Source organism: Eubalaena glacialis, chromosome 8, assembly GCF_028564815.1.
Source record: "Eubalaena glacialis isolate mEubGla1 chromosome 8, mEubGla1.1.hap2.+ XY, whole genome shotgun sequence".
NCBI classification, from domain to species: Eukaryota; Metazoa; Chordata; class Mammalia; order Artiodactyla; family Balaenidae; genus Eubalaena; species Eubalaena glacialis.
The window spans coordinates 48,194,697-48,214,876 of NC_083723.1; the positions used below are offsets into that span (position 1 = coordinate 48,194,697).

The window sequence follows — 20,180 nt, forward strand, 5'->3', positions numbered from 1 at the left end:
GGAATACCTGAATAGACAACGAATCATCCCAAATTGAGGAGGTGGACTTTGGCAGCAAAGATATATATATTTTTTCCCTTTTTCTCTTTTAGTGTGTGTGTATGTGTATGCTTCTGTGTGTGATTTTGTCTGTATAGCGTTGCTTTTACCATTTGTCCTAGGGTTCTATCTGTCCATGTTTGTTTTTTACTTCTTAAAATTTTTTCTTAATAATTATTTTTTATTTTTATAACTTTATTTTATTTTACTTTATTTTAATTTCATTTATTTTATCTTCTTTCTTTCCTTTTCTTTTCTTTTCTTTCTTTCTTTCTATTTTTTCTCCCTTTCATTCTGAGCCGTGTGGATGAAAGGCTCTTGGTGCTCCAGCCAGGCATCAGGGCTGTGCCTCTGAGGTGGGAGAGCCAAGTTCAGGACACTGGTCCACAAGAGACCTCCCAGCTCCACGTAATATCAAATGGCGAAAATTTCCCAGAGATCTCCATCTCAACGCCAAGACCCAGCTCCACTCAACGACCAGCAAGCTACAGTGCTGGACACCCTATGCCAAACAACTAGCAAGACAGGAACACAACCCGATCCATTAGCAGAGAGGCTGCCTAAAATCATAATAAGGCCACAGACACCCCAAAACACACCACCAGACGTAGACCTGCCCACCAGGAAGACAAGATCCAGCCTCATCCACCAGAACACAGGCACTAGTCCCCTCTCCACCAGGAAGCCTAAACACCCCACTGAACCAACCTTAGCCACTGCGGACACACACCAAAAACAACGGGAACTACGAACCTGCAGCCTGCGAAAAGGTGACCCCAAACACAGTAAGTTAAGCAAAATGAGAAGACAGAAAAACACACAGCAGATGAAGTAGCAAGGCAAACACCCACCAGACCTAACAAATGAAGAGGAAATAGGCAGTCTACCTGCAAAAGAATTCAGAATAATGATAGTAATGATGATCCAAAATCTTGGAAATAGAAAGGAGAAAATACAAGAAACGTTTAACAAGGACCTAGAGGAACTAAAGAGCAAACAAACAGTGATGAACAACAGAATAAATGAAATTAAAAATTCTCTAGAAGGGATCAACAGGAGAATAACTGAGGCAGAAGAACGGATAAGTGACCTGGAAGATAAAATAATGCAAATAACTACCGCAGAGCAGAATAAAGAAAAAGGAATGAAAAGAATTAAGCACAGTCTCAGACACATCTGGGACAACATTAAATGCACCAACATTCGAATTATAGAGGTCCCAGAAGAAGAAGAGAAAAAGAAAGGGACTGAGAAAATATCTGAAGAGATTATAGTTGAAAACTTCCCTAATATGGGAAAGGAAATAGTTAACCAAGTCCAGAAAGCACAGAGAGTTCCATACAGGATAAATCCAAGGAGAAACACGCCAAGACACATATTAATCAAACTATCAAAAATTAAATGCAAAGAAAAAATATTAAAAGCAGCAAGGGAAAAACAACAAATAACACACAAGGGAATCCCCATAAGGTTAACAGCTGATCTTTCAGCAGAAACTCTGCAAGCCAGAAGGGAGTTGCAGGACATATTTAAAGTGATGAAGGAGAAAAACCTACAACCAAGATTACCCTACCCAGCAAGGATCTCATTCAGATTTGATGGAGAAATTTAAAACCTTTACGGACAAGCAAAAGCTAAGAGAATTCAGCACCAACAAACCAGCTTTACAACAAATGCTAAAGGAACTTCTCTAGGCAGGAAACACAAGAGAAAGAAAAGACCTACAATAACAAACCCAAAACAATTAAGAAAATGGTAATAGGAACATACATATCGATAATTACCTTAAATGTAAATGGATTAAGTGCCCCAACCAAAAGACACAGACTGGCTGAATGGATACAAAAACAAGACCCGTATATATGCTGTCTACGCGAGACCCACTTCAGACCTAGGGACACATACAGACTGAAAGTGAGGGGATGGAAAAAGATATTCCATGCAAATGGAAATCAAAAGAAAGCTGGAGTAGCAATTCTCATATCAGACAAAATAGACTTTAAAATAAAGACTATTACAAGAGACAAAGAAGGACACTACATAATGATCAAGGGATCGATCCAAGAAGAAGATATAACAATTGTAAATATTTACGCACCCAACATAGGAGCACCTCAATACATAAGGCAAATACTAACAGCCATAAAAGGGGAAATAGACAGTAACACAATCATAGTAGGGGACTTTAACACCCCACTTTCACCAATGGACAGATCATCCAAAATGAAAATAAATAAGGACACACAAGCTTTAAATGATACATTAAAGAAGATGGACTTAATTGATATTTATAGGACATTCCACCCCAAAACAACAGAATACACATTCTTCTCACGTGCTCATGGAACATACTCCAGGATAGATCATATCTTGCGTCACAAATCAAGCCTTTGTAAATTTAAGAAAATTGAAATCGTATCAAGTATCTTTTGAAACCACAACGTTATGAGACTAGATATCAATTACAGGAAAAAATTTGTAAGAAATACACACACGGAGGCTAAACAATACACTACATAATAACCAAGAGATCACTGAAGAAATCAAAGAAGAAATAAAAAAATACCTAGAAACAAATGACAATGAAAACACGACGACCCAAAACCTATGGGATGCAGCAAAAGCAGTTCTAAGAGGGAAGTTTATAGCAATACAATCCTACCTTAAGAAACACCTCAAATAAACAGTCTAACCTTACACCTAAAGCAATTAGAGAAAGAAGAACAAAAAACCCCCAAAGTTAGCAGAAGGAAAGAAATCATAAAGATCAGATCAGAAATAAATGAAAACGAAATGAAGGAAACAATAGCAAAGATCAATCAAACTAAAAGCTGGTTCTTTGAGGAGATAAACAAAATTGATAAACCATTAGCCAGACTCATCAAGAAAAAAAGGGAGAAGACTCAAATCAATAGAATTAGAAATGAAAAAGGAGAAGTAACCACTGACACTGCAGAAATACAAAGGATCATGAGAGATTACTACAAGCAACTCTATGCCAATAAAATGGACAACCTGGAGGAAATGGACAAATTCTTAGAAATGCACAACCTTCCGAGACTGAACCAGGAAGAAACAGAAAATATGAACAGACCAATCACAAGCACTGAAATTGAAACTGTGATTAAAAATCTTCCAACAAACGAAAGCCCAGGACCAGATGGCTTCCCAGGCAAATTCTATCAAACATTTAGAGAAGAGCTAACACCTATCCTTCTCAAACTCTTCCAAAATATAGCAGAGGGAGGAACACTCCCAAACTCATCCTATGAGGCCACCATCACCCTGATACCAAAACCAGACAAAGATGTCACAAAGAAAGAAAACTACAGGCCAATATCACTGATGAACATAGATGCAAAAATCCTCAACAAAATACTAGCAAACAGAATCCAACAGCACATTAAAAGGATTATACACCATGATCAAGTGGGGTTTATTCCAGGAATGCAGGGATTCTTCAATATACCCAAATCAATCAATGTGATACACCATATTAACAAATTGAAGGAGAAAAAGCATATGATCATCTCAATAGATGCAGAGAGAGCTTTCTACAAAATTCAACACCCATTTATGATAAAAACCCTCCAGAAAGTAGGCATAGAGGGAACTTTCCTCCACATGATAAAGGCCATATATGACAAACCCACAGCCAACATTGTCCTCAATGGTGGAAAACTGAAACCATTTCCACTAAGATAGGAACAAGACAAGGTTGCCCACTCTCACCACTATTATTCAACATAGTTTTGGAAGTTTTAGCCACAGCAATCAGAGAAGAAAAAGAAATAAAAGGAATCCAAATCGGAAAAGAAGAAGTAAAGCTGTCACTGTTTGCAGATGACATGATACTATACATAGAGAACCCTGAAGATGCTACCAGAAAACTACTAGAGCTAATCAATGAATTTGGTAAAGTAGCAGGATACAAAATTAATGCACAGAAATCTCTTGCATTCCTATACACTAATGATGAAAAATCTGAAAGTGAAATTAAGAAAACACTCCCATTTACCACTGTAACAAAAAGAATAAAATATCTAGGAATAAACCTACCTAAGGAGACAAAAGACCTGTATGCAGAAAATTATAAGACACTCATGAAAGAAATTAGAGATGATACAAACAGATGGAGAGATATACCATGTTCTTGGATTAGAAGGATCAACATTGTGAAAATGACTCTACTACCCAAAGCAATCTACAGATTCAATGCAATCCCTATCAAGCTACCACTGGCATTTTTCACAGAACTAGAACAAAAAATTTCACAATTTGTATGGAAACACAAAAGACCCCGAATACCCAAAGCAATCTTAGAAAGAAAAACGGAGCTGGAGGAATCAGGCTCCCTGACTTCAGACTGTACTACAAAGCTACAGTAATCAAGACAGTACGGTACTGGCACAAAAACAGAAATATAGATCAATGGAACAGGACAGAAAGCCCAGAGATAAACCCACGCACATATGGTCACCTTATCTTTGATAAAGGAGGTAAGAATATACAGTGGAGAAAAGACAGCCTCTTCAATAAGTGGTGCTGGGAAAACTGGACAGTTACATTTACAAGTATGAAATTAGAACACTCCCTAACACCATACACAAAAATAAACTCAAAATGGATTAAAGGCCTAAATGTAAGGCCAGATGCTATCAAATTCTTAGAGGAAAACATAGGCAGAACACTCTATGACATAAATCACAGCAAGATCCTTTATGACCCACCTCCTAGAGAAATGGAAATAAAAAGAAAAATAAACAAATGGGACCTAATGAAACTTCAAAGCTTTTGTACAGCAAAGGAAACCATAAACAAGACAAAAAGACAACCCTCAGAATGGGAGAAAATATTTGCAAATGAATCAACGGACAAAAGATTAATCTCCAAAATATATAAAGAGCTCATGCAGCTCAATATTAAAAAAAACAAACAACCTAATCCAAAAATGGGCAGAAGACCTAAATAGACATTTTGCCAAAGAAGACATACAGATGGCCAAGAAGCACATGCAAAGCTGCTCAACATCACTAATTATTAGAGAAATGCAAATCAAAACTACAATGAGGTATCACCTCACACCAGTTAGAATGGGCATCATCAGAAAATCTACAAACAACAAATGCTGGAGAGGGTGTGGAAAAAAGGGAACCCTCTTGCACTGTTGGTGGGAATGTAAATTGATACAGCCACTATGGAGAACAGCATGGAGGTTCCTTAAAAAACTAAAAATAGAATTACCATATGACCCAGCAATCCCACTACTGGGCATATACCCTGAGAAAACCATAATTCAAAAAGAGACATGTACCAAAATGTTCAATGCAGCTCTATTTACAATAGCCAGGACATGGAAGCAACCTAAGTGTCCATTGACACATGAATGGATAAAGAAGATGTGGCACATATATGCAATGGAATATTACTCAGCCATAAAAAGAAACGAAACTGAGTTATTTGTAGTGAGGGGGATGGACCTAGAGTCTGTCATACAGAGTGAAGTAAGTCAGAAAGGGAAAAACAAATACCATATGCTAACACATATATATGGAATCTAAGGGAAAAAAAATGGTCATGAAGAACCTAGGGGCAAGACAGGAATAAAGACACAGACCTACTAGAGAATGGACTTGAGGATATGTGGAGGGGGAAGGGGAAAAAAAAAAAAAAACCAAAGTCTGTAACTTGATAAAAATTTCCTACATGAAAAAGCTTTAGCAAAGAACAGAAACATGCAAGTTTTAGTAATGGTAAATAGTAAAATGAACATGTTAGAAAGAGAACAGAGAGTCAGAAGGTATGAATTTCATCTCAGTTTTCACTGGATACAAGGTTACTTCAGACCTCTTGCAGATTACTTAAATTTTATTACTTGCAGTTTTCTATTTCACAGGGTTTTGGGGAGGATGAAATGATCTTATAGGAAGCACTTTGAAGAATATAAAACACTATACAAACATAGGATTTCAGTTGTGCATGATTATTTCAATTATTTCTTTATGTAAAAACATCAATTTCTCAAATTATTGCTTTAATTATTAAAAGTTTCAAACATCCTGGGTAATAACACTAAATGTCAAGCATTTGCAGTGTGGTGGATGCAATTTAAAATTGGTGCTAATGCTTAATTCAATTTGTGGTTTCTGTTCAGTGCAAGCATTCCATCTCCTTTTCCTCTTTTATTTCTTGCAACTTTTCCCTATTGTTTCTGCTTTAATAATGCTTATATATTTTGAGGGCTAATATAGAGTTGTTTCCATAGATACCTACTCAAGACTAATAAAGGTATTTTCTAAACCAATCTGATACTTTCAACTTTGTTTTTAATAAATACAGGGTTTGTTTCCCTTTATTTCAGTAACACTAAGAAATGGTTTCTAATGTCTTTAATATAGACTAAGTTAGTTTTACTTTCTAGTGGACCTACGATTTCTACATTTTTCCATGGAATAAGTATTAAACTCTAAATACAACCATTGTCTGAGCCATGCTCTGAGCCTTATATAATTACATGTTCTTGGAATAAATTTCTTAGACCATATAATAAGAAATGTTTACATATATTAGTTTAAAACACCGAGAGAATGATTTCCTCATCTTTTTAAATAATATCCCTCCATTTGTTACTGTGACCCCCCCCCCGCCCACTAAAATGTTTACAGAGCAGATGTAAAGAGAAAGGCAGGTAAAAGTATGACGACAAAACAATTTATAGATTTATATAATAAAACCCAAAGAAACTGGAAAATTACTACACTTTCTGTTTTATGATAGAAAAGAAAGGCAGTATAACTATCGATATATAAAAATTCTATAGCAAATAGTGTGTTAAATCAATGAAGACAATAAATTTACCTAAGAAAACTGTTCAGAACATGCATTTTTAAGCTCTTATTCAACCACTGCTTTAAATAATCAAATTAGAAATTAAAAATTTAAAACAAATTAAATGATTTTACTCTTAGAAAACGGGTCAAGAACCATGATTGTTGCTAATGATTAATTCATGATTTTTTATGTATATCTTTTAATGCTCAGAGACCAGTTTAAGTGACCTTATTTACTTACTTACTGGACAGCAGCCCAGAACATCTAGAATTTCTAGAACATCTAGAAGCATTTAGAACTTCTGCTAAAATACTTGAATATAAAAGAATATTGTTTCTAGTTTCTCTCCACTCCTTAACTAATTCTCTCTCACCACCAATCTTTTTTTGGTCTCATTATTTTCGGGATGACTTCCCTTCTTAAAAATTTATTTATAATTAGAAATGTATGCCATTAAAATAATACCTTCTAAAAATCTATAGTCATATTATGTACAGTTTTTCTGATTCCAAAAGATTCCCATCCTTTTCCTCAAAACTTAAAAAAAGGGGGTTTCCAATTTCTTGGATTTTTGAACTGTCTTATATACATATTCTCTAACAGAAGACCACAGATATATGGACAAAAAATAGCCTCCCTCATAAGTTGTCAAATCATTTTATAGTAAAAACCTCAGACAGTCAGTGGTTCTGATACTCAAAGCCTGAAAATCAACTGAATCAAAAAATTCATGTTTCACTGAAAGAAAAATGGATAGTACTTTCTCTCTCACATTATGAGTTAAACAATGTTTTTAAGATATTAAGACTTCTTGGACATATATGCATATAATCCCATAGATGTGCTAAGACTTCCAGGGTTTTCCATTGATAAAGAGTTCTATTAGTATTATCCTGGAGGGCAGGGATCTCTCTTACTCAGCTGCTTCTTATAATAGTTCTTGGTACCTAGAGAGTGCTTAATGTGTACAGAAAATGGAAGTTGGCCAGAATAATGTTAGTAGCTAGCAAACGTAGCTAGCTATTCATTGTGCTAATATCAGTTATCTAGGAGCACTTCCAGTAGAACTGTAGGGTACAGAGGAAAGAGTAGCATTCTATGTTAGTAACTGTGTTGACTGATATACTTCAGTTACATACAGAGAAATAGAAAACACTGCTGAATGAGATGACAAGGGACTAGGCTTGGGGAAACTAAAAATACTTATTAAAAAACAGAAAATAAATACATTGTAAATAGTAATTAAATTTGACAGTTTAGTTCACCTAAAAGCGATCTATTCTTAACTTCTCATTAACAACTTAGCTATTTCACCTTTATCATATTACATGGCGTTTCATTGTTTTTACTGACAACCGTATGGTCAGATATAAAATGGCCCAGGAATTAATATATGTTCCAATAATATTTTGCAATGTTCTGAGACTGTAAAAATTATTTAATATATATCACATCTAACTTACATTATAAACTTCAGGGTTAGACTTTTAGATACGAGACAATGGTATAGTTTAAGGATTTTAATTTCAGTTTGTGATGTCATAAATTTTCTTATAGTGACAGACGTTACTACTATGGTTAAGTGATAATGACAAAATCTATTCAGGAAGTTATTATTAACCATTAGGAATTACTCTTTTCTTTTCTCCCTTTATTCCTCCATAATTATCATCTTTCTTTTCTGACTCCATACGAATAGTGGATAGGTATGTTTTTTAGAAACTTTTTTTTCCTTTTAATGATTACCTATGTTTTCCCATCCTAGAAAATATGTAATAGTTACAAGTAATCAAGCTTAATAGCAATGACATACTCAGCTTCCTTAGTTGTATTAAAGTGTATTAAAGGAAGTTTCATTTTGCTATTCTTAACAGAATATTCTTTACTAACATATTAGTGACATCTACTGCTAACAAAGTGTGATCCTTCCAAGGACAAACAGTTCGGGAATTCATGAGTAGCTAACAGGCAGAATTGACTAATGGAGTTGCAGCACATTTATACAAAATCGAGATGACAAAATTAATCAAAACTATTAAATTTAGTAGAGATTTTGCATATCTTTACGACATGGCTACCCTCTTTTTTGGTGCTGCCTCTGCTCTATCACTACCAAATGACCTCAGCATTGTAGGACATTAAAACTAGACGCTCTAACGGTCTGCCATTCTTGTTCTATTTCCTGCTGTCAAATTCCTAGCTCCAGCCAGTCTTTTCAACTGCCTTCTACAGGTTGCTCTTACTCAGGAATCAGAAACAAACCAGAAAAACAGTAAAGGTAGTTCCAGTTTGGAAAAAAGTGGAAAATCAGTTCACATTTTAAGATTCATTAACATACAATCATCTCAAGGGCTTTCACATCCAGTTATATTACAATTTTCTTAATTTGGGCACTGATTGGTTGATCAGAGTTGGCTGTATATTTACCTTGATATTTATAAAGAATGTGATTTTCCCTTTTATTTTATTTAAAGGAAATCAACAGAAGTAACAACAGGGAGGTCAGTCATTAGCTTTCTTATGGCAAACAGCAATATTCCACTACTTCAATAATTTCTCTTCCATCAAAATATTTAATATGATTACTGCAAATACATAAAAGTCATTGATCAAAGATATTATGTACCTTATTGGTTCATCCTAGCCTCATAAGTCCAAATTTTATAATTTGAATTATTAGTATGACTAGATGTCCCTTTAATTCATCCCAAAATGAGTAAGGTTTTGTGGTAATTTCTATGTTTTGTTTCCTATTTTCAGAATACTGTCATTTTTGTTTGACTTAGAAGATTACTTTCTTGTCCTGCAAAACGTGAGTATAATTTGTTCATTCATTCTTAAATGTGTTTAGAAAACACACTGATAAATAAACTCTACAGGTGTTAAGCAATTAAGTGGCAGTAATCATTTGATATCAGTCTTGGCATTAATAACTTTCAGGATCACTGAGATTCAAGTTTACTAAATTGTAAATGGGTCAAAACACAACATACAAGCCCCCAAATACAGCTCTGTACTGTCTGTCACTTCAATCCTATTGTACGCTAAGCAGAAAAAGGCAGTGTGGGTTTCAGAGGGAAAGCTAAATTGGCTGTCACGAATTTCCCATGCACATTCAGGTGAGGATTTTAAATGTACAAAAAGGGATGGTTCTGTTTGATATTGAAACCCTAACATTTTTTAAAATTAGTAATTATGGCTGAGTAATATTCTATTGTATATATGTACCACATCTTCTTTATCCATAAGTCAGAGAAAGACAAATACCATATGATATCGCTTATATGTGGAATCTAAAAAAATGGTACAAATGAACTTATTTACAAAACAGAAATAGAGTCACAGACGTAGAAAACAAACTTACGGTTACCAAGGGGGAAGGCGGGGAAGGATAAATTGGGAGACTGGGATTGACATATACACAATACTATATGTAAAATAGATAACTAATAAGAACCTACTGTACAGCACAGGGAAGTCTACTAAATACCCTGTAATGACCATTATGGGAAAATAATTTAAAAAAGAGTGGATATATATATGTGTATAACTGATTCACTTTGCTGTACAGCAGAAACTAACACCACATTGTAAATCAACTATACTCCAATAAAAATTAATTTAAAAAATAAAAGTAAAAAAGAAAGCAAAAATATTAGTAATTAAATGAGGCGAAAGAGATTATTTACGCTTATATGAATTTAGACAAATTTATAAACATATTGAAGAGACACATTTTTGATGAATCCCTTATGCTAACAGCCTACATTAAATGCCAAAATAGTTATGATTTAGTAAATCATCACAAAATAATAAAAATTATACTTCTAATAAAAAATTTATACTAATCAATTTACAAAATTACTACTACTAATAAACTATAGTTTTCAAATGCATATCTTTATTTTTGCATAAATATATTTTAAAATAATAATATTACCATATGTAAAATGTTATAGTGTTTAAAATGCAGAATTTATGTGTTGATCCAAAAGTGCCACAGGAAGTTGATAGACTGCTGAAAGGAAGGTGGGGGAGGCCGGGGTGGGAAGTGAAGGGATGTGATTTTCTCTTGTCTAGTTACTTAAATCATATAGTGACACAAACAATTCTAAGTTAAAAATGTTTCTTTTAAGGGCATCTAAACACATGCAAATCTTCCTTACTAATATTACCAGGAAAATATTTTAAAGACCCTTCTTCTGCATAACATTTTGTAATTTATGTTTAGTTGATATATGAAGTTTAGAGCATTTCAGTGTCATATGTAAGTAACTTAGTATATTTCTAAACTTAGAAAAAAAAATCCTTTTTCCCTTTCTTGAAGCAAAAGAGTAGTAGATCTATTTTATCAAAATGTACTCACATCGTTAGACAAGAAATCATGTATGTATAGACTCGGTCTAAGGAAAGGGCGTAGATCACTATCACTTCATCTTGTCTTGTTTTCCTTAAGCCATTTGCATTGCTTTCCTAGAAATACATGGCTGTTCAGTTAAGTGAGACTGTACATTCTACTACATCTTTAGTGAGTTGACATATTTAGGTATTTTTATTTTTCTATTATTTAAAATTCTTACATAATGTTATGGAATAAGCTAACATCAACCGAGTTGTTTTGTTTGTTTTGTTTTTGGTAAGAATAGTCTCTTTTCCAAGGGCTTTATAGAAATTTACTTATGCATAATTCTCATAACAACCCAATAGGGAGGAATGATTATCGTTTCCACTTGAAAAAAGGGACGTTGAGCACAGGTAGCTTACAGTAGCTGTCTCCAGCTGCTCAGTTAGTGCCCAAGTCAGGCGGTCAAGTTCCATAGACTCCATGCTCTTAACCACCACACCAAAGGTTACAGACGACGTCTTCACATGAAAAAAATTAAAAGCTAAGCTGTGATACGGCAGGATAAATGAATATCCTAGATGCAACAATGCAATGTTTTTTTAAAAATTATATCGGAAAACTAAAAGAATTAACCTAATGATTTATTTATTTAAGTGGTAAGTATTGCACTTAATAGAGCTAAATTAATACTTAGGAAAACACATTTTATTGAAATTTACCCTTGGTTCCCCATTTCATTGTTTCATCTGCTAATTTTGTTAAGCTCACTTTGACTAAAAAGTTTATATACTATTTTAATACTAAAGACAAATATTTTATATATTTTTGATGTATTAAGTGCCCATATATTGACAATAGTCAATTAAATAAGACAAAACAAAATAGCCTGAGAACAGATTAAGAAAGGCAAACATAACCTTCAGGCTGGTTCTCTGTATTAATTCTCCAAATGTGCACTGTGTTCTATGTATAGAGCTGGTATGCAAACGCCAGCAGCAACCACAGTTATAATGAGCATACACCATATTATTAGACACTGTTCTTAGTACCTTATGAGGACTGTCTCACGCATCTTCAGAAAAACAGTGTATTAGTTATTAACCCTATTTTACAAATCATAAATGGGTGATGAAAATAAGTAACATAAATTACCCCCCAAGTCACGAGGGCGGTAGATGGAGGACCTGGGATACAAACTCAGGCCATCTGACCCCAGAGCCTGCAAAGCAGATTCATTGAAGAGTTTCTTATTTGGCATATCCTAGATTGCAAGGCAAAGTGGAAGGCCCTGTGGTAAATCGAAACATGCATATATGTGCTCTTGGGATTCAAAGGTGGGAAAGATTAAAATCCACTGAGAGAACGGTATGGTTATATGAAAACGATAGTAAATTTAAGGGCAACCGACCCTATTTGAGTCTGTTAGTGTTTAATATTGGAGAGGTCATTTAGGATTGCATGACAAAGAACGTGACAGGCAGCGAAATCTGGATTCAATTCACTTGTAAATTGAGAGATATAAATGATTTTTGAACGGGAAAGTATTGTGATAGCCATCAGAGCTGTATTTAGGGAGACATCTGCCAGTGGTATCTAAAAAGGAAGAGTATATATGGCTTATTGTGTTAGGTAATCTTACAAAATGAAGCATAAACAATAATTTATTGACTAAAACAAATTTTAATCATCAAAAACTGTATGCAGAATTTTTTCGTCCTAAGATTGCAGACATCATTCCTTGGCACGGTTACCTAATTTGATATTTGCAAAAGTAGATAGCAGAATATGTATTCTCATGAGCCAACATCTCTCTTTGACTCAGGATTAATTTTATTGGGCATGTGAGGATTACACCTCAGAAAGCAGCTGAGGTAAATATATCAACAAAAATTTTATCAACATAAAAAGGCAGGTTACTTCATAACAGTTTTTCATTTAGATATTATCATATTAGCCTTTTGAGACAAATTTAATTAAAACCTTCCCGTCTGAAAGCTTCTGAAATTTTCTGCTATGAAAGTATTTGTGTCAAACCTACATTTAATAATATTGTAAACTTATTCCTTCTACTCAGAGGGATTAGAACAACGTAACAAGTGTTTTTTTGGTTTTTTTTTTTTTTGTTTTATTTGGTCAAAACTATCCCTGCTATTAAAATTCAATGGCATTGCTTGCCATCATTCAGCTTTATCTGGCGAAAATCCTTTAATTCCCCCACCCCTGCTGTTGGGAGCTCTAGGCTCATCACACTTAACCTCTGCCTAGGCTTCTCAGAAAAGAATTTGTTTCAGTCCATTCATGGTTTCAATAGTTGAGCAAGCCACACGCAACTGCACACTGGTCTTTTACCCTGAGCACACTAATCTGATTGTTTTTCCACTCTACAAACTCTGGGTCAACAATCAAGCTGCCGCCAGAAACTAATTAATTTGCAAACAGGCTTCTGTTTTCACAGAGGGAAAGCTTTTGAGAGCCATGTCAGAGAGGCCAGTCACACCATGGTTACACGCATTGTCACGGCATCCACTTCTCAGGGTAAATCTCTTGCTTGATGTCACTGCACACATGAACCCAGATTACTCAGTCAGCAGTAAATCCCTATTGAGGCCCACCAAGCTCTGAATGTAGTGACTCTAGAAGAGGAAATTGGTATAGACAGGCTCTGTATTCATTAAGCTGATGGTGAGACGAGAGAAAAATAATGTTAAGAACCAAGAGAAAAGGAGAGCTGGCTATAATTTAAAGAATTTTCCAAGATATTGTCTCACTTTTATACATTTTCATCAATTGTAAGTTAAAAAGTAGAATTTTCTTTACTAAATGTAATCATACTCTTAAATATTATTTTCTACTCTCACCATTCAACTATAAATTCTGAAATAAGTGGTTCAAAATTTGTGATTAATGTGCCATACTTGAGGGTTGTACTTTTTAGCCCATCATTAAAAAATGTTAAAATAGCATATCCTAACAATTTTATTCAGCTACATTTTCTCAGAGGCCTGAAAAAAAAATCATCTTCCAAACATTGCCACTAATGAGTTAATTTTTATTCCAAAGTTTTATTCATTTTTTTCCTCATAAGTGCAAAGTAATTTCAAACAAAACTGGTTAAAAGTGATTATGGTCCTTAGATAAAATGTGACACAGAAAATAGGTCCTCAGAAAAGAAGAGCAAGTAAAGGTATATTTTGGTAACTTTTCTCTTTATGAGAAAAAGAAGGCATATTTAGTGAGTGTATTAAATTTATCATCATTTAGAGAGTAGAATAATTTCATGGTATGTATTTTTTGAAAAAATTGTATTTCTGGCAGGTGGGCATTCTTTATCAGCATGAAAATTTTTCTTGGTAATAGATTCATATGGAAAAAACCATAACTAATAGGTTGTGTTTAGATATAGTTATGGATACTTATTTTAAACTATTACATATCCATGTTTCAGCATGATTTCACTAAAATAACCAAAAATACTAACATTTTTATTTGTGACTCTATGCACTGATACTTCAGAATTGTTAACTAATTAATACAGAATGTAATTCATAGAATATGTAATTCAAAAGTTAAAAAAGACTCTATCTTTGTTGCTTCTTTCATAGAGGATGTTTGTGGTTGCTCTTGTTGTTTCAACTGAATGGTCACTCAACATCTATTATACTCATCTGCTCATGTAACCATAGAGTAAGGCTTCCAGAGGGCTTTTTTCCTCAAGGTCAGCAAAATATTACTAACTTAAGTCAGAGAAATAGTTCAAAATGGCATCATTAATAAGTCTGACATTATGCCAAACTAGATGATTAACTTTATTTATTAAAAACATCCAGTTAGATACTCTGATACCTGCCTTTAAAGATGGTAGAATTAAAATAGTATATCAAAAGAGTTATACAAGTGATTTAAGATTAGGTATCTGGTACAATGCAGTATTAATTTGTGCTCTCAGAATTTATTTGCAGTTACATTTCTTGGTTCTATTTTCAAAAAAATATATCTTGTGGAGAAATTTGAATCTTTAGAGAACATGAAATATCCTAGTGCATGACCACAGAGGAAGCTATGCTGATTCCAATAAGGGCAAGCCATCCTGGTATGAGTGTTACAAGTGAGAGGAAGTGGAATGATGACTCGCATACCATTTCAATTACAGGAAAAAAAGCAAGTGAGTTGGTCTATCCACAGGCACAATCCTATTAGGAAATTCCACTAAAAGAAAACAGGTCTTCCTGAAATGAGTAGGAAGGTCTCACACTCTGGGCACTGTAATTAGGTCTGTTTGTGTGCACTGGGCCTTGGCTCTCTCGAGGATCCATGTGGTTTCATGTATTAAACCCAGCTCTGACTGCCCTTTCACCCTGACTCAAATATAATCACTCACAGAATGAGTCTGACAAAGCTTACTAAGCATGCTCCACCCAATGCAAGTGGGATAAAGGATACAGAAAAAACTCACATTTATTAAGTGCTTACTACATGCCAATCACTTGCTTAGTACTCGATACACATTATCACGTAGTCAATTTTTTCACAACTCTAAGAGGTAGGTAGTATTATAAACCCATGAATAGGTACAAGGTCAAGGTAAAACAGTGTCTCACTCTAAAGACTGTAGTCTTTCCTTCTATCATATAGCATTCCAATGTTAGTCCAAGACATAAATAAACAATGTTAGAAATAGTGTCCATCAAATAGAAAAATAAACCTGGATTAGCTATCCACCTGCTCTAATGAATGACTAATATGTACAAGAACTAGGTGATACTTACACAATAAATGACAAGAAATCATTACTATAACAGCAGGGTAAACTTGGTTTTTTACTACGAATATACAGAGAGAAATTTTACCTAATTTTTACACTGTTAGTAAACCAAAATTAGAATTGAAGTTTAAAGCTATATAATATTAAGAGAATTTATGAAGCAAAAAGAAAAAAACAGTGAATTTTGGCACATCAGGTCCAACTCATACCAGTACATTTTCTGGAATCAAAAGTTGTTCTAACATCTAGCAATCTTAAACTAGGGGCTAGTGTAAAGGATGATTTTTAAAAAGCAGTTATGGAAAAACTCAATAGATTCCATCTCTCATGTTTCTTCATCTAAAAGTTTGTTACTTAATTCCTAATGTTTCCTGGTAAAATGAAACTGAATTTAAGCCTTTATTGCTACTATTATAAAAATGTAAACTTTACTGAGTAATTATGAAAATAGTGAAATTCCATAAAAATTGAGACATTTCAAGATCCAATTCTACACAACAGTTTTTTATTTTTGTTTAGCAAGAACACAAATTAAAAGTCATCTGAAATAGGCCAACTAATTCTTCCAAAATAACTGAATTGGTTTGAATTGATTTGATAAAAGTAAAGTAAGTCCTGTGCCAAAATTAATTTCAATAGCCCAGAAGACCTTTCAAAAAGTACCTTGCAAAGTAATTTATTACTTCTGGCAGCACAACTGATTGTGTAGTCTATACTGATGCCTCAAAATTCACTTATTTTATGCATGCATGTGTAAACATTATGTTTCCAATTTTGTTCTTCAGTGGCGTTTAATTTCATGAGGCTTGTGAATCACACAGTCCCTTGGTTCTATCTCATATGTGTCTGCATCCTCCATCTTGCCGCAGTTCTGGTTTCTGCACCCTGTCAAATGTAACCTTTGTGCTAATTTGGCAAAATCAGTTCTCACGTTTAGTGCTGAGAGACTGATAACTGAATTCTCAAATGAACTACACATTTGCAGAGATGAAGTACAGAGCTGCGGACAATGACTGTTTTCCCACAGTGTAAATTCTTCAGACTCAGCTGTCAACATGTGAGTGCGTAGCACAAAAGCAGCTTTAACTTGATGACTTTTTTCCTCCAAGGCCATGAAAATGAAATGGATACTATACTCTCCTTTATGTTATTCCATCTTCTAATGAGATTTTCTTTCTCATGGACAGTGAAAGCCTGTATGCCCTTTAGAGTTCTTAGTAGATCAAAGTCTCCTTCTTGCTGAACAAAAACACAAACATTTTCCCCTCCTACATAAATATTTCAGTTTGAGAGTAGGCCAGATAGCCACATTGAAAGAGGTTTTTTTAATAATTGGGTCTTCAACGGCTTTCCACAGAGAGCCTTACTGTGATCTCAGCATTTTTCTTTTCCTTAGTGAGGCTTCTAATTTCTCAGATGGTCACCTGGGCACCATTCTACCTCCTCTACCCCCAGAGGTGGGTATTTGACTATACGTCCAGTCCCTTTTGATTACCACAGTGTTTGTACTCAATCATGAATTATTTTAGGCATCATCTGCATTTGAAGAACAGCAACTGGGAAGTAATGTCAAACTTATTAGAAAATTGGGAGAGCAGGAAATGCAGGAAACTGAGAGAACAGACCCTTTTAAAGAGAAAGGGCTAGTTAAGTGACAAATACCACAGGAGAGGTTGTCTAAATGGAGACTGATAAAAAAAAAAAACATAGGAAGTCATTAGTGGAGGAGCAGTTTCATGGGATCAAAGTCAGGTTGAAAATGGCTAAATCTGGTGAAAATGCTGAGAAAACAAGTTCCTAACCAGGCTATGGACTTAGACATCTAGGGACCTCGTGGTACACCATGATTAAAAGAAGAGTATGGATAGGGTAGACAAACATGTTTGCAGGTCAGGGAAGAAATCAGTGGTGAAGAAGAGATAAAAACAGCAAAAACAGTAAATTGGGTAAATTTATGAAAAAAAATCAATGCAATTAAGAGCAAAAGCAGTAGGGTCAAAGGTGGAAGTAAAGGGGCACATCATTTTCACTAATACATGAAAAATAACAGGACAATCAGAAATGTTGTTACAGGAGGAATGAAATGCTGATTGAGGTAATTTGAGGTATGTTTTATGATTTAAATAGTCATTTTAGAATTGGGATACAGAAGAACAAAGACACACAGCTCATGGTCTCCTGAAATTTCAGCGAGGTTTTAGAGCATATTGTGATTGTGCTCTAAGAAACCAGTGAAAGACAGAGGTGAAATGAATTTTGGGTACCCCCAGAAGTGCAGGAGAAGCAAGTGTGGCAGAAGTTCAAAGAGTGAGATAATCAAGCATCTTACTGAGTACATAGATGGACTGTAAGCCATGAGCTTCATCCTTATTAATGAGGCATGTAAAACCAAAGGAGAGTTCATGAATGCAAGATTCGGGACTGGGAAGCTTTATTTTACAGGACTGAAGGCAGATATAAATGGAGATCATTATTTAATAATAAAAAATAACCATGAAAATATGGTGGGGACGATCATAAAAAATCTTTGATGAATGCATAAATGAATAATCCAAAAAAAAAAACCTCTACATGGAAGACTTATATAAGGATTATTTGGTTCAAAATCTGAATGAAAATAGTATTTATTTATTTTTGGCATATAAATTTTATAATTTTCTTCTATGGTAAATTCATTTATGTATTAAAAAGAAAAAGAGAATTAAGAAAGTATCTGCCTTGCAAACTATTATATATTGAATGGATAAGCAACAAAGTCCTACTGCATAGCACAGGGAACTATGTTCAATATCCTGTGATAAAACATAATGGAAAAGAATATGAAAAAGAATGTGTATATATATATGTATAATTGAATCAGTTTGGTGTACAGTAGAAATTAAAACAACATTGTAAATCAACTGTACTTCAATAAAATAAGTTTTTTAAAAAAGTATCTGCTTCATCAAGTATGACACTAGTGACTAAAGGTCAGGAAACTGGGTTCTTGCCCCAAATCTACTACTGGGTTAGATGTAATCTTAGATAAAATATTAGTGTTAATTTCCCAACCTATAAAACGGGAGAAAGAATTTTAGGAAGATTAAAGGAGAATCAAATGAAATGATACAGAGTCCTTTCAAAAACACTTTCAATGTAATGCTTTTAGCACAACAATTTTTTCAAACATTTAATAACTTATGCTCTCAAGGCCACATGAGAGGTGTGGAGGAAAAAAAATACTACATCATGAGATTTGTTGTGGTGTCCCTGGAAGACAAGATTGGTAAGTCATCTTATCTTTTTCCACTGCCTCCCTTCCGTAGCTCCAGCCCAGATCTATTTCTTTCCATAGTTAACTACTGAGAAACTTTAGTTTTGGCACAAAGCAAATATTTTCTTAAATTTTTAATCTCTCTTTTCTCTTTTTGCCCCACTTTCTCACACACACAGCCATGAAGTCACCACCATGAATTTATCTGCACACTAAATCTCAACTCATGCTGTTTGCACCGTACAAGGAAAGCTCTCCACTGACTTACTATAGATGCCCGTGCTTTGTGCCTGCACTCTGGCATACACCACCTACCATTGAGCCACCTGGAATCGTGCTGCTCTGTCCTGATTGGGTGGTGGTGCCCAAGAGTTCGGAAGATAGCAAAGTCTCGCCCCATAAAATCAGCTGCCGTTCCAGAGTATAATTCTCCATCTGTGTTGTGACAAAATAAAACCACATACACATACTTTAATTCAATTAAGGCAAGAGAAACAAAACACACAAAATACAAGTTTCATGTTAAGACCACGCTAATGCTGTCTGCATCATTATGCAAAGCTACTTATGTTTATCCTGTGTCTTTGTTGAAGGGAGTATCTCACTACTCATTTAGCACTAACTTTGAAAAACTGAGTAAAGTATGATTCAGTGCACATTACTAAAACATGAACTTTTATATTTTCTATTATGACCAAAGACAAAGTACAAAACACAAATTATATACATCACATTGTCTGCTTTTATATGTTTCAAACTATTATGGTTCTAATATCTTTATTTTTTAGGGTAAAGTCTCATTGCAAAATCTTGCTTATGGTTTTGATTTTAATGGAAATTAAATTTCTAACATACTTCCTTTTTAGTGGGATCTAAATTAATGAGATTTTGCTATAATTTAGAGAAGACTAATATTTTCCTTGCCAAAAATTTTTCTTGCCTTTCATTTT

General features: G+C 34.3%; 1 protein-coding gene across 1 annotated transcript in view; it reads right to left on the reverse strand.

The window, feature by feature from the left end:
• SEMA3A (semaphorin 3A) overlaps positions 1 to 20,180 on the reverse strand; it is a 226,535-nt gene that overhangs the window by 80,741 nt on the left and 125,614 nt on the right. Inside the window, exon 6 of the mRNA XM_061197662.1 lies at positions 19,546 to 19,665. Within this exon, the coding sequence (XP_061053645.1) occupies positions 19,546 to 19,665 (120 nt within the window). The remainder of the gene's footprint in view (positions 1 to 19,545; positions 19,666 to 20,180) is intronic.